This window comes from Carya illinoinensis, chromosome 11 (genome assembly GCF_018687715.1).
Source record: "Carya illinoinensis cultivar Pawnee chromosome 11, C.illinoinensisPawnee_v1, whole genome shotgun sequence".
NCBI classification, from domain to species: Eukaryota; Viridiplantae; Streptophyta; class Magnoliopsida; order Fagales; family Juglandaceae; genus Carya; species Carya illinoinensis.
The window spans coordinates 12,883,116-12,899,218 of NC_056762.1; the positions used below are offsets into that span (position 1 = coordinate 12,883,116).

Consider the following 16,103-nt stretch of genomic DNA (forward strand, 5'->3'; position numbering starts at 1 on the left):
GGAGTTTTTATCAAACTATATGGTTTGTACGTGATACATTTGAGGGAATACCATCCCACCACATCTCTATATGTTCCATATTTCAAGCTCTTTTAGCTAGCCTATGGGCAGCTTGATTACGCATTCGATTTACATCATGTGTATCATTGCAAATCTAAAACATCTTATAATAAGAAAGAGGAGTTATAATAAAATTAATTTCCTATATTAAATAATAATTAATGCTGTTATGGAAATAATGCTATATCCTGGATATTTTGTAATTAGTTTTTTTCATCTCCATTAGTTACACCTTTTTAATCTTTCCAGTCATGTCTCGTTTTTTAAAAGAGATCATGCTAGGAATGTGTACATAGAGATTTTATAAAAGTGAGTTTATAAAGTAATTAAGGCAACTTGATGATATGAGATACTAGATGATCTATGTTACAATAAAAATGAGTCAGCTTTACTAAATTTCTTTATAGAGACAGAGTAATTAATTAGGATTTATCTTGAGTCGACACCTGTACGTACGATGACATTTTTTTACTTTATTATTTCAATTGAGCAAAGTAATTAATATTTTGTTATAAAAACAAAAAATAATTCATTTTAGAGGGAGGGGAGGGGGTTGAAAGATCATATCCACAAATTAAGCAGAGAATCGACCTCAAGTTGAGTCTCGCGCGATTTGACCTATAGATTCTTATAAAGAAAATGTTAGTATATATGTGTCTCTCAAATGTGCCTATTTTAATTTTAATTTTTTATTTTTTTTTCTTAATAGTTAAGGAAATGATCATTAGTGAATTTATATTTTTTTATTCTTTTTTAATCATTAAGGATGTTTAAAAAATATTTAAAAAATTATCTACACTGGTGTACATGCATATTTGGAGTGCAATTCGATCCATCAGCAACCTAGAATTATCCTTCTTATAAATGCCCATAAATTAATTATCAAAACTTTTATATGATGTCATTTTTACGTACTTTTTTGCGTACTCTAATAATATGATTATATGCGTTATTTTTAAAAAAAATATATAAATAATTACTTTGGTCAATCACATCATGAGTGATGTGTATGCAAAAGTGATTGTGTATAGTATAACAATACATATTCTTCATGAAAAGATTGCGAACAAGAATTGTTTCTGATCACGTTAGGACAAGTTAAGATGCAGTAGGGAAGATCGATCATGCATATGTAGATAAAAAACGAAACAAATATCTCTTCAGATTACTGGTAAAGGCAAAAGGAGGCTCAGCGTAGTATATATATATAAGAATAAGAATAATTCCATCTTATATGCATGGCAAATGAGGGCATACATGAGGAAAAGCTAGCTCCAAACTAGCCTAGATTCAGTACTCTAGCCAACATGCAGGACTCTTGCACCAACATGACCTTGTTGGAGCATGGATATATATAATGTGGGCCATACCATATAGACATACATAAAAGATAATGAAGGGAAATATTGGAATTATATCAAAAACTTTGACCGTAGATTGAATGCTTCTAATTAATTACGAGTCACGGGCTGTGGAACCGAACTGCATAGATTATAAATAGAGTACTGTTATCTACAATCACTTTTACGTATTTTTTACGCGTTAAATTAATGTGATTAGTTAAAATAATAAATAAAAAATACGTAAAAATGACTGTATATAAAATTTTTATTATAAAAAAAGGTTCACATTCCGGAAAAAATCGCAATAATTAATTATCTCTAACTAAGTCTTCAAATCAAATCAATCATATCAACAATAGAGCATTATCATGCATGGCATCTTATGGATCTCGTTCATCTAAAATCATTCACTATGAGGAAAAAGAATATTGCAAAAGATCGAATATTGATATTACTTGAATATAGGGCTCAATGTTGGTTCAATAAAGTACACAATCATTATCACATGCAATTACTTTTATACACACAAATTAACCCTATAAAGACAATAATTTACAAAATATATATCTATTTTCTTCATTTTGATTTTGAAAAGGGTAGAAAAAATTCAATAGAAATTTGGAAAAAAATAATTACCATGAGTACTTGAAAGGTGGGGAGATAAAAACTAAACGAGGAAAAAAGCAAAAATAGTTACCATTGTATCATAGGAATCATAGTAGTACTCTCATTAACAAAACAAAGAGTTTAGTCATATTGTACCTTTTTTCCGGCTGATCTTCAACAAGTGGATTAATCTAGACTGGCATAGATTCAAAACCTCAAAGAATTAATGTATGATGCTGAACATGGGACAAAGCATGCTCGTGATAATTAAGCTGCAGGCCAACTTGCCCAAATTACCTAGTGCACTACCATAGCATTAATGCTATCTATTTAAGGTTTAGTGAAAAGGTTGAATGTCACAATTAATACAGGCGGAAACATCTACGTACCCCATATCCGCCATCATCATCACCAAGCTCCTTTCTACCTCTGCAATGGCGTCCATTCCTCAATTCTACTCCGACTGTACATTTCCTTCTGACCTTTCTGACTTCACTACCCCATTCCTGGCTGGTGTAAGTGGTACTGAAGCAATTTATTGTGGTCCAATGTGGAGTAGTGAAGAAAGCATTATTAATCCAGTATTTGAGAAAGGTTTTCCTGATGATGTCTTGTCACAATCTAACATCTCATCATCGGATGGCATGTCATCGTTCCCCGGACAGCTAGATCAGACGTCGGAGATGGCCATTCCGACATTGTTCGACTCTAAAATGGATTTGTGTGGCCACATGGTTGGGATTGATCAGAATTTTGGTGTCGGGTACCAGCTGCCGGATGTCGTGTGCACTTTTGGGGATGAATCTTGTGGATTTTCTGATGATTATGGATTATCTGTTTATCCAGCCGCTAGAGAAAAAGGGGTATGCTTCTGTAAAATTAACACATTGTGTTTTATTTAGAGAAAATCGGGTCTGTTCTCCCCACATTATCATGCATACGTATATGTGTGAATTAATAATCCGAACAACATATATTTATGGAAAAAATAAGATAAAATGCCGAACAAGGTTGAGAAAGATCTGAAGGCGATTGAAACTTACTGTCATAGCAACAGTCTTAAAGCCACAATTTTGCTTAAGAATCGAGGATAAGCAGCTAGTAGTACTTGACTACAAAAATTATCAGATGGTAACCAGCAGCAAGAGGATTATCTTAGAACTTGAAACATAATTCTGAGCACATTATTTTGATTTATTAAGGTTAAATGTTGCCTGGAAATGATTTAGATAGTTACTGTCTCATGAAATCTAATTGATCTCGATTCATTAATGTTGTTGAACTTTTCTTCTTGTAGGGAATCCAAGTTAATCACCATGCAATTGATCAAGAATCCAATATCAAGGTCGGCCGGTACTCCAAGGAAGAAAAGAAGGAAAGGATTCTAAGATATTTGCATAAGAGAAACCAAAGGAACTTCAACAAAACCATCAAGGTCTCTCTCTCTCTCTCTCTAGACCTGTGCGTGTGTGACAAAATAAATGTAAATTTATCAATTCATGTTCCTTGAGAGACCCCTCCGGATATTTTTTGTTTTTTTGGGCACATTTTAATATATTATATATTGTTATCATTTATTGCAGTACGCATGTCGGAAGACCCTAGCTGACAGGAGAGTTAGAGTACGGGGTAGATTTGCAAGGAACAGGAAACTAGGTGAAGAAGAAAGGGCAATCAAAAATACCAACAATTCTTACGTGGACGAGGAGTTGTGTTATAGTGATGCTATCCAGGTACTTGTCGTATATATGTAATCTCTCGAATAGTTCTGAGTTTTATGCTTGTGAGACCCAAAAAATCAAGAAAATATTGTTGACCATTTTATACTATATTTTTTAATTTATTTTTGAATGTATTATTTTGCAGATAAAAACTGACGAGGATGACTGGCTTCAAGAGGCTTTGTCGAGTTTAATTTATTTACCATATATTACTGGCTCCCAACTCGACAACTGATTTAAGGATGTTTTGACAGTATTAGTGCATGACTTATTAATTGTATCTCGTTTAATTAATACTGAGTAGTACTCAATAGTATTGAAATATTTGGATTTATGGCAGGGATCATACTTTTCAGGTTCGAATTAGTTTGATTTTCACTTAGATCATAAGCTAGCATGCAAATGCATGCAAACTTGGAGGATCGAAACTCTGCAGATCGATTACATGCATATATGGCTGGTCTTAGTAGTACTCCATGCAATATATATAATACATATATATATATATATATTTGATTGAATCTAAAAGTCCCATAATTTAGATGAATTATTTATGTAGACATGCATAATTATGACTGATTATTATTTGGGACAGCATGAGTTTGCCGCAAATACTAATTGTTTTAATAATGACCAGTAGTGTTTTGCAATGAAAACTAGTTGCAAATAGAAGATGATCACTGAATTGTTGCAAAATTAATGTGCAAAATAATAAGAATAATATTTGACAAAAAGTAGTACGTAGTCGGGGGGCCGCAATTAATATCTTAACGTAGGTATATATATATATATATATATTCTAATAGAGAATAACTTCAAACAGGATGAGTGAGAAGAGGGAATTTACAGTACTCTAATGGTCTTGTGACACATCACCATTTAAGAACGCTGGAAAGAATAGAACCAATATAGAGAATCAAATCCCATACAATCCCCTGTCCAGAAGAAGGTAAACACGCCGAAGGTAGTGGAAATTTGGGCGTCAAGTTCAGACATGAAACTTGGCTGATTTTAATTGAACAAAACATGACTGGAATAATAAACCCTGGATTATAAGGTGGACGCATATAGACCATAAATTGATACGTAAGAATCCAGGCTTGAGAAAGAGAGAGAAAGAGACTTCCGGTAAGGAATGCAAATTTTTTCTGGTCTATGACCTCTAGATCTACCATGTGTGGCTGAATCAGAGCTTTTTGTCTTGTTTCTTTCTCTCGACTTCAAGCCAACTTGACTCATAAGATTAGAACCCCTTTGAAAACCTTTTCACGTTGAAAATAAGAAGCAGATGAATCTACTGTTGGAATACAATGAAAGACTTTTATTGAGTCGCCTTGAGGAGAGAGAGAGACAGGAACGAAAATTTCTTCAGTCTTGAGGCCAGAGATCGAGAGAGAACGGAGCAAGAGAAGGGGGGGAGAGTGAGCATGACAGGCTAGGTTTGTGGGGAGAGTCTTACCTAGAGTCGATTCTATTTTTTCTTCTGTAAAAAATACACGTGTCATAATATCATTAGATACTGTAAATCTAATACCCATCTGGTCCCAGTGTTTCTCACTGTAATACCCAAGCCCATAACTTGACACAAGCTGTGAAAATTTTTAACCCTTTTGGTGAACGACGCCGTTTAGGTAAGGGATCTATTTTTCTTTTCATGTTTTTCCCTCCCACTCCGGACGGTTTCCACTCCCTCTTTCCTTCCCCAACGGTTTTACTCTCTTTTTTTTTTTTTGGTTCTTATCCTCTCACATTCAAACCCACTACAGCAGACGCCCTCCCACTCCTGCATTTTAGTTGATTCTATCAGTCCTGTTGGTGCTCATCTTCAACAACACTCCGAATCCCTCCACGCCAACCCAAACCGCACTAGACACGCATATATATATATATATATATATATATAGATTAACCACAAGTAGTTTTCTCCCCACAACCCATAGCCTCTGTCACCGTCCACCCCCCCAATGCCCGTTCACAGCATGCATGCACATCCCTCCTCTATTGGCTGCGCACCACCACAGCACAATGGGACCAAATCGAGAGAGCTTGGCGCCCAAAGCCATCACACATGAATTCCTTCAAGCACGTCAACTCCAACCACCTCGCAAGGCACTGCTTCAGGTCAGAGACTCCATGAAAATAGCCTAACCACAGAGTCCCCATTGCCTAGTAACTTCCTCTGTTTAGCTATGCCAAAACAGAGCAACCCACCACCAGTTCCACCTTAAACCGTAACCCCTTGTGTCAAGCATGAACCCACCGCAAGTTACCCAGCCACCACAAGCGTCGCATGGTGCAGCCTTGCAACACTCGAGCAACTACCCAATCACCGTGAGCCCTATCTCGAACCACCAGCCGTTGCTCCAAGAGTCTCTACGCATAGCCTTTCGCAGTAGATAGATGAGGGCTTGAGACATAGTTCAATCTTCTGACCACTACCAATGCCATGCTCAGATCCTCCGTCCATGGTTGCACCACCGTGCATGACCTCCACCCCTCACACTGCGCCGTACACCGTCAACCTAGCTAGCTATGAAGGTTTGATCAAAAACCACCACACTTCAATCGTGGTGAGTATACTTCTATATATATTCAATATGTGCATAACGGTTAATTACAAAATAGGAAACTAGAATCAATTTGTACAATATAATTCCTATAATTAAGCTAGAAGATATGAAGCCTTGAATCAAGGCATGGTTTCCTTAACACCCCTTGCAAGCCGAGCGTCGGATTGGAGCAGACATGAAGTTTGGAGTGAAAAAATTCAAAGAGAGGGTGAGAAACACTTTTGGTGAATAGATCAGCAACCTGTAGATGAGAGGGCACATACTGAGTCCAAAGTTTGCCGGCAACAACAAGTTCCCAAAGAAAATGATAATAAAGTTCAACATGCTTAGCTCGTTTGTGAGAGACAGAATTAGAGCTTAAGAAGAGAGCACTTTTGTTGTCACATAACAGAAGGGGCTTGTGTGATAGAGAAACCCGAAGATCCTGAAGAAGATGCATGAGCCAGAGAAGTTCAACTGCAGTAGTCGCGAGAGCACGATATTCAGATTCACAGCTAAAACGGGAGACAGTAGGTTGCTTCTTAGCACTCCAAGAAACCAAATTATCGCCAAGATAAATAAAATAACCAGAGGTAGAGCGACGAGTGTCAGGACAGCCAGCCCAGTCAGCATCAGAGTAAGCAACCAAGGCACCGGGAGCATCAGAAGGGCGAAAAGTAAGACCAAAGTGAAGAGTGCCCTTGACATAGCGAAGAATGCGCTTGACTGCAAGGAAATGATCTGTAGTAGGAGCATGCAAAAACTGACTGACAGAGTTGACAGCATGAGCGATGTCGGGCCGGGTGATGGTCAAATACTAGAGGGCACCAACAAGAGATTTGTAGAGAGTAGGATCCGAGAAAGGGGAACCAGTGCCAGTCAAGTGGTGGGAGACCACCATGGGAGTGGGAACGGGCTTGCTATCAAGCAATTGAGCCCGAGTAAGGATATTCCGTGCATACTTCAGTTGACTGATAAAAAGACCATCATTAATGGAGGTGGCTTCCAAACCAAGAAAATAGCTGAGGGAACCCAGATCTTTGGTGGCAAACTCGGAATTGAGCTTGCGAGTGAAGCTGTTAAGAAGAGAGGAGTTGTTGCCAGTAATAATAATGTCATCAACATAAAGTAGTAGATAAATAATATCTGAATGCTGATGAAACACAAACAAAGAAGTATCAGCACGGCTGCAAGAAAAATCAAGTGTAATGAGAAAGGTACTGAAGCGCTGAAACCATGCACAAGGAGCTTGCTTGAGGCCATAGAGAGCTTTTTGCAACTGACAAACATGATTAGGGTAGCGAGGATCAACATACCCGGGAGGTTGCTCCATATAAACCGTTTCAGTGAGATTACCATTGAGAAAAGCATTCTTGACGTCCAGTTGACGAAGAGGCCATCGATTGGTAACAGCAAGAGAAAGCACAACACGAACAGTAGTAGCCTTGATAACAGGACTAAAAGTGTCGGTGTAGTCAAGTCCAGGTACCTGAGTGTAGCCTTTGGCAACAAGACGGGCCTTGAGGCGCTCAATAGATCCATCAGGTAGATACTTAGTCCGGAACATCCATTTGGAACCTACAATGTTGGTGTTAGAAGGCCGAGGGACCAAGATCCATGTACGGTTGTTCTGCAGGGCACGAACTTCGTCATCCATGGCAGCAAGCCAAGCAGGATTTTTGGCAACAGATTTAAATCCTTTAGGCCAGTAGAGGCAAGGAGGGCATGAAGAAGGCCAGAGGAGCCCATAACACTGAGATCTGTAGGATGACGAGTCCTAAAAATACCAGCCTTGGCTCGGGTGACCATCGGGTGAGAGCCCAACGGAGGTGCCGGAATAGAAGAATCAATGATAGTCGCAACAAGAGGCAGACTAGGCTCCGGAACTGGTGAAGAGGAACCTGCAAGAGAAGGAGGAACCTGCAAGGACTCAGCCACTGGGTCAATACAAATAACACAGGGGTTAGATCCGGATGGAGTAATGTGTGAGGAATGATGCATAGGGGAGGAGGGCGAAGGGTCGGTATGAAGAGAATTTGGTTCAAGAAAATTAGAAAAATTAAGGGATGATATGGGCTGAGCATGAGAGCTAGAGTGAGAGGGAAAAAAAGTTTCATCAAACTGAGCATGTCGTGTGATATAGAGCCTAGATGTAGAGGTGTCAAGATAGCGAAATCCCTTATGTGAAGAGCTATACCCCAAAAAAATGCAAGGAATGCTACAAGGAGAAAATTTGTTAGGCATATAATCACGTAAACAAGGGTAAACACGACAACCAAAAGGATGAAAATTTTCATAATTAGGTGGAGAACCATAGAGAAGCTCAAAAGGAGAATTACCACCAAGAAGCGAGGTGGGCAAGCGGTTGATAATGTAGGCTGCAGTGCTGAAGGCGTCAACCCAGAAGTGAGTAGAAAGATGAGAGTGAAAAAGGAGGGCTAGACCAGTCTCGGTTACATGACGATGTTTCCGTTCAGCACGACCATTTTGAGCGGGTGTACAGGGGCATGAGAGTTGATGGTGAATACCAAAGGTGTGAAGATGTGCGGTGAAGCGATTGCTGGTAAATTCGGCACCACCATATCACTCTGAAAAATTTTGATGTGGGTGGAATGTTGATTTTCAACGAATTTTTGGAATTGAAGAAAAATATCATAAAAATCAGATTTTAATTTTAAGGGATAAAGCCAAGTGAAACGAGAATGATCATCAATGAATATAACATAATAAATAAAGCCCAAATTTGATTTGACTGGGAAAGAGCCCCAAATGTCGCAATGAATAAGATCCAAGATATGAGAGGACCTACGTTCATTCCGAGTATATGGTAAGCGATGATTTTTGGCAAGTTGGCATGTATCACACAATTTTGGAGAAGGCAATAAAGATGTAAGGTGAAGATGACCTTTTTTATTCAAAATAAAAATAACGGAATGGTTTACATGACCAAGACGAGCATGCCATAAATCATAAGATGCATGAAGGGCTTTATTTTTAAGAACAGAAATAAAAGCAGAGTTGCCACGCTCCAGCACATATAGGCCACCATCATGTTTACCGGTTGCCACCACCCTTCCCGTGTGACGATTTTGGACAGAGAAAAAATTATTAGTAAATATAACAGAGAGAGGAAAATCAGATGTTAATTTACTAATTGAGAGGAGATTTTTAGTGAGACGAGGAACAACTAAAACATCCAATAAATGAAGATTGGGAAGAGGAGAGATGGTACCGGTATGAGTAATGGGAAGGGAAGCACCATTCCCTACAATTACACAATCCTTACCCGTGTAGTTGCTTAACTGGGCCAAAGTGGATGAGTCTGAGGTCATGTGGGCCGAAGCCCTAGTATCCAAGTACCAGTCACTAGGTTCGGGCCCATTAAGCCCACAAGAGGCATTGAAGGCCTCGGCAAGGTGAGCTGCAGTCTCACCCCGTGCAATGTCATTCCGGGCATAATGTTGATGGCACCGGTCGGCATAATGGCATTCCTGCTAGCAGATTTGACACCGTGGTGGATGGCGTGGCTGACCGGAGCGATGGCGTTGATTCGGCTGCCCATTACCACGATGGGAGGAAAAATTTCCAGAGCCATTCCGAGGGCTCTGTTGCGGACGGGATGAGGAATTTCTTTGGTTGGGCCGATAATGGCCACCATGGGTGGTGGCGGCGAATGCAGCAGAGGAAGGAGGAGCCGATTGTTCAAGGGACTTTTGGAAGAGTTCAAAACTCTCAGCTTTGGAGACAAGATCGGCAAAACAGGGCAGTGGTGTTTGAGCCATTTGAGCGGTGGAAAAACTAGTGAAATCGGACCCAAGACCCCGGAGAAACCAATGGGATTTATCAGTGCCATCGACAGGCCGTCCGATTGTGTAGTTGATCACAAAGGGATTTGAAGGTCCGGGCATACTCAGAAACCGTACGGGTGCCGCGTTTCATCAAATGCAAATCGCCTTTGAGATGAATTTCTCTTGCTTTGGAGCGATGGCTGAAGGAATTTTCAAGTGCAAGCCAAGCTGCACGTGAGGTAGAAAGGCCCACAACCTCAGCCATAGCTTCTTCGGTGAGGGAGGAAAGCAGGAGGCTTTATAGGCATTGGTCAGTTTGCTTCCACGCCAGGTGTTTGAGATTGGGTGTCTGAGAAGTTGGGGGATCAAACGGTGGAGGAGGGTCGAGAGTGCCATCCACATGGCCTAATAACTCTTGACTTTCAAGGAGAGGGAGTAATTGGCTCTTCCACAGGAGGTAATTAGAGGAGGAAAGCTTAATAGTAACCATGTGAATCATGGTGTTGAAGGGAAGAAGGGTGGGGTTGGGTTTGGCAGCCATGGGAAAAAAAATTAGAGGATGTGAATCCGAGAGGCTTGTGATACCATATGAAGGTTTGATCAAAAACCACCACACTTCAATCGTGGTGAGTATACTTCTATATATATTCAATATGTGCATAACGGTTAATTACAAAATAGGAAACTAGAATCAATTTGTACAATATAATTCCTATAATTAAGTTAGAAGATATGAAGCCTTGAATCCAGGCATAGTTTCCTTAACACTAGCCACCGCTTCCGTTGTCCTTGGCCATTTTCTCTCAATCAGCCTAGACTTTATCTCACGGTTTGTCTTCCTCTAATTTTCCATTTGCATTTTTTTTCTCCATAAGGAAGTATTCTCCATTTCTGGTGTTTGGTTCTTACATATAGATTTGTTGAATGGTATAAATAAGCCACTTTTAATACTTTGTCGTATAGCATTTGTTAAGCATGGTAAAGAAATTGTTTTAAGTATATTCATATTACTACTTCTAGTTTAATCTTACATTTTAAACACTTTAAACCTATTATATGAAATAAACCTTGGATGGTTTTAAATCATTGGTTTAATAATAGTTTATGGAGATATGAGTTTTAAATATGATTAATTTAATTTTCCGAAATAAATTTAAGTTGTTTTGCCACATTTGATAAATTTATATTATAATAAGCTAAGAATATTTTAATGATATTAGTATATATTAGATTACTAATATCTAAATAATTATCAAAGCTATTTCCATATTATGAATTTAAGTAGATGGAGAGTTTTACCAGTCCTTTTAGAAGTTTAGTAACATTTAGTATCCCGTATAGGTGATGATTGGTATTCTTTCGGCACGATTATAGAAAGATTCAGAAAAGCTAAAATGTCAAGATAAGCGAAGTTCCTATACTAAATTTGCATAAAAAATATAGATGAACTGAGGTTGGTTTGTAAAAATGTGCATGTTATGTTTTAAATAGAAAATATGAAAATAACCCTAGTTATGTGTTCTGCATCAACTCATGAAATGCATATGAAAAAGAAAATGCTTTTTGACATGAATAGTGTAGAAATGAGCAATATTTGACATGTTTATGAAATGTGCAAAAAAGCGAATATGAAAATTGAGATTTTTATACATGTGATATGAATGTTTTGGATCTGTTATTGATCATCTAAAAATAATATGAATGTATTTTGCATATGGTTTGATATGATATGGATATGAAAAACCTTTGACATACTTATCTGTTTTTATTATGATTCTTAATATAGTTTTGATATGATGATACTGGTTCACGTGATATAGTTGGTACCAACATGATATGATATGATATGAGTGCACCCACTTTGTTAACAAAATGGTTTTTTTATATGTTCTTTCCTGTGTGCATACTCGGGGCTCCGAGATTGAAAAAATGAAAATTTCACAATATGATACTACCTAGTCTGGCCACCAGGGATAGCACAACCCTACCATGAGGGTTAAACATGGTATATGATATGATACAATGTGATATAATATGATAAAATGAGAATGTTCAATTATGTTATACTAAAGTATTTTTGAATATGAACAGTTATTTTATTTGGAATATGAAAAGATTTAAATGTTGCTTTGTTTTTCTTTCCTGATATTATGTTTTGGCATTTGTATATGAAAATGAAATGTTTCTATTTCCTACATATGAAACTTTATGAAAAGGCTCATGTTGTACATACTAGTATATGTGTTTTGCTTACTGAGTTGTTGATAACTCATCCCTTATTTCTACAATATTTTTTTCAAATAGTTGGACATATTAGCTGAGGGTCAAATTATGAAGCATTGGGTAAGATGATTTATGAATGGTGGATTAAGCTTATAGAGTTTCTATATGTGTATTGACGAAGTTCATTAAGAATTTTTTTTGTGTTCTGATGACTTAGCATTTTGGAAAATTAATTATATCGAAGAAATTAGTTTGAATCACAATTCTTATATGATATTGAAAATTTGGAGTCTGTAATTATATTGTTGAAATATGAGTTTCAGTGATAGGAAGTAACTCTTCGACCCCTGTGGGACCGAGGCGTTATATATATAGTTTGAGTATCAGTACGTTACAAATTGAATATCAGTTTCAAGCTAGTGCAAGGTATTTTTCCACTATTTTTTCCCATTTTTGGTAATTTTTCTTAAGTAACATTATTGTTGGCCAGGACAGGACTTCCTTGAATCGGGCATGCATGCATGCATACTCCATCTAGATGAAGAAATTAAGATCATTTTATTCTCAATTGGCTCAGTACCACTCTTACAAAATCAGTTTTTTCCTTAGTGTTTGGATCGAATCCATACTTCCTCTTAGTTTAGCATTCCTTTGCTTCCAAGCATGTTCAGTCTTGTTTTCGAATTACACAACCTAAACATCAATTACGGACTCTACAACAACACTCCAAGACTGGGCTGACTTTGTATGCACTTTGCCAAATCTTTGGCTACCCTTCTTGATCTTGTAGTTGTAGGCCGCATACAATTGGGACAAGTAGTGATTTCACATGGTATTAGAGCAAAGGTCTTGAGTTTAAATTCTGACTCTACATTATATTCCATTTAATTAAATATTTCACGTGTTGGGCCACCCATTGAGGGAAAGTTTGTCCGGCCCACATATGAGGGAGGTATTAATATATAAAATAAATAATAAAATCTACATCTTTCCATCAACTTAAGCTTTTCGAACAAATGATGATTTCACAAGAAGAACTTGTCTCAACTTCATTGGTGGCCTCAACTCACCATATCTGCAGATATTTGACAAACCAAACTAGCCCGCACGCCCTCAACTGTTTTTACAGCATGGACTATGAGTAACAATGGTGTGAGTCGCTTGCTCAGTTGGCTGTGCTGGTAGCTTAGTCAAATTACACTTGTGAGGGTGAGCCTTGGCTTACCAGCAATAAAGCTAATAAGCCATTACACTCTAGCCATTGAATTCACCATTCATGAGCCTTATGATGGGAATAAGAATTTTGTAGCAATTAGTAGAAGCAAGTTTGAAAATAAACATGAACAATGGTTCTCTAATCTTTCATGCCTCCACCAGTCCTTAATTTTACAGCTTTCACGTGTTCTTCATTGGCAATAAATTAACCTATATCAACCTTTTTCTATTAATCAATTTTTTCAAGATGACACTTCTTTTCTTTTTATTATAGCTGACTCTCCCTATTCTAGTACTTATTATAAAGACATTCACATGACATGACAAACATTTTTGTAAGGAAGGAGTGAAGATGGGGCATCAAGTACAAGTAACAAACTGTAGAGTCCAACACTGATAATTGTTGCCCTTGATCTCTAGCAAGTGAAGCATTTCTTCAAATATCATTTTGCATCATTAGTCAGCTTCAACTCTTACAAATAAACAAACCAGTTGGCATGTCTCCAAATGAGTTTTTGGTGGCTATTGATGTATTTAGTGCCTCATGATCAGTGAAGAGGATAAACTCTTTTTGTACTACATAATGTCAGCCAATGTTTTAGTGACTATAGACCGATTAGAAATTAGAAATAGAGTTATTTTGATGCCAAGTTAATAATAGAAAACTTATGATTGAAACAATAAAGGTTGAACTTTAGGCAGAGAAATTATGGATAGAACTGAGAATGATTTAGACAACCCAAAGAACATAGAAATAACTCACGAGCAAGACTTAAATAGCCTAGAGAAATTCAAAATTATGAAAATTGTAAGGACCCCGCCCAACGTTGTAATCTCACAAAAATCCTATTGGGCAGATAAGGCGAGCAAAGGTAGGTAGACAAAGCATTGGGCAAGAGGAGTAAGCAATATTGCATTTGGGCGAGCAACCAATAAGGCGAGCATATATAGTGTACTGGTACGAATGAAGAATGGGGGGACAGGACACTGGGAAAGCAATGCACAATAAGATAGGCAGGCAACGGATTTAGTTAAGTCGGGTGATAGATCAATTGAGCAAAGCGGTACAAGTTCGATCAGTCCTTATAAATGGTTTCCCTGCCTGATTGCGAGTTCAAGCTAGTATCTAGACGTCTTCTCCATGCTTAGATATGAATTGAGTGAAGCATCCCAAAATGATTGGAGTGCTTGAAAACCATGCAGTGAGTGCTCAGAAGTGATCTCCCAATCAAATGCTTTCATGCACTCCTTAATTCTGCAAATATGACACCGTTGCAAGAAAGATCTTAGACTCACATGGGTTTGGTTAGGAGAAGTGTTGTGAATAGTAATGAAAAAGTAATAATAGAATATTGAATAGTAATAAAAAGTAATTAATAGTAGTAAAAAGTAGGTAAAAATAATAATAAAGTAATAAATAGTAATGGAGTATGTTGAGAATATCTAAGATACTTTCAGTACCCAAACACAACAGACTTTTTGGCCACGTGTGTTACATTCACAAGCTGCAGAAAGAAGAACCAACCTCACTTGAGGTGCCCACATCTCTTCAACTGAGCTTTTGGAACATGGCTGAACGAATTGTTATCGTAAAGAGTAGTGCTAGCGTGCCGCCCAGCTTTGACCATTGGGCATGCTGCTAGCACAATTTTTCTTTTTTCTTTTTTTCTTTTATTTTTAGATTTTTCAATATATGTAAATATTTTTAAAAATAAAAAATACCAATGCACTAAAAATTACTTCCTTAATCATTAAGTAAAAAAATTGAAATATATGAGTTGTCAAAATGAGGGAGCAAATTCAGGCGGCATACTAGCATTTTCCTACGGTAAATGTCACTTCGCTCAATCCAATGTACACCTGGACTACTTGGAAATCTTTGAGCAATTGTAACACCCTGCTCCCACAGTTAGGAAAGATGTCAGTTTTTTAGAAAATCACGGAAGCTTGAGTGCTACTACTGAACTTAACTTAAAATTATTTTCTTTTATTTTAAAGGAAGTACCAAGTACAAAGATTCCTTATAATAAATAGAATCATTTTGTATTAAAATACTTGAAAGCATAAATGAGAGTGTACTGAAGGATTTATTAAAAGTTTCTCAAAATCCATCCCATAAAAATCATAATTTAAAATCTCTACACATGATCTTGGCCTCTGTCACACCTCTCTAGATCAAGTCCCATCTTGCAATTCTACCTTCATAATATTTTGATAGGGGGTGGTTTAAAAACATACAAACAACTAAAATAGTCAAAAACTCAGTAAGAAACTCATTATAACATAAGCATACTAAATATAAGGTTTTTCATAAAGTGTTTCATGCTCAGAATTGAAATCATGATCATTCAAATGTATGCTTATGACATACATAACTTATCTTGGCTTATCTAACTTATCATACTGGCTCAAGCACTTAACCATGTGTGCAATGTTGTGCACTGGCCCTACATCCTGTGGCCACAAGGCAAAGCACTAATATTATTTATTAATTGCTTTGAAATTATCTTACATTTGATATTTTGAAGGCCTATGTGTCTTATGTAACCTAAACTGCATGAGATGCATAATACATACATAACTATAATATATGAAATA

At 37.4% G+C, this 16,103-nt stretch overlaps 1 protein-coding gene across 1 annotated transcript; it reads left to right on the forward strand.

Moving 5' to 3' along the window:
- The first annotated feature begins 2,295 nt into the window (after positions 1-2,295).
- On the forward strand, positions 2,296-4,089 carry LOC122282120 (zinc finger protein CONSTANS-LIKE 4). The gene is made up of 4 exons (XM_043094079.1): positions 2,296-2,872; positions 3,307-3,444; positions 3,593-3,742; positions 3,876-4,089. Exons 1-4 carry the CDS (start codon positions 2,363-2,365, stop codon positions 3,963-3,965), a joined length of 888 nt encoding a protein of 295 aa, XP_042950013.1. The 5' UTR covers positions 2,296-2,362; the 3' UTR covers positions 3,966-4,089.
- Positions 4,090-16,103: the final 12,014 nt, after the last annotated feature.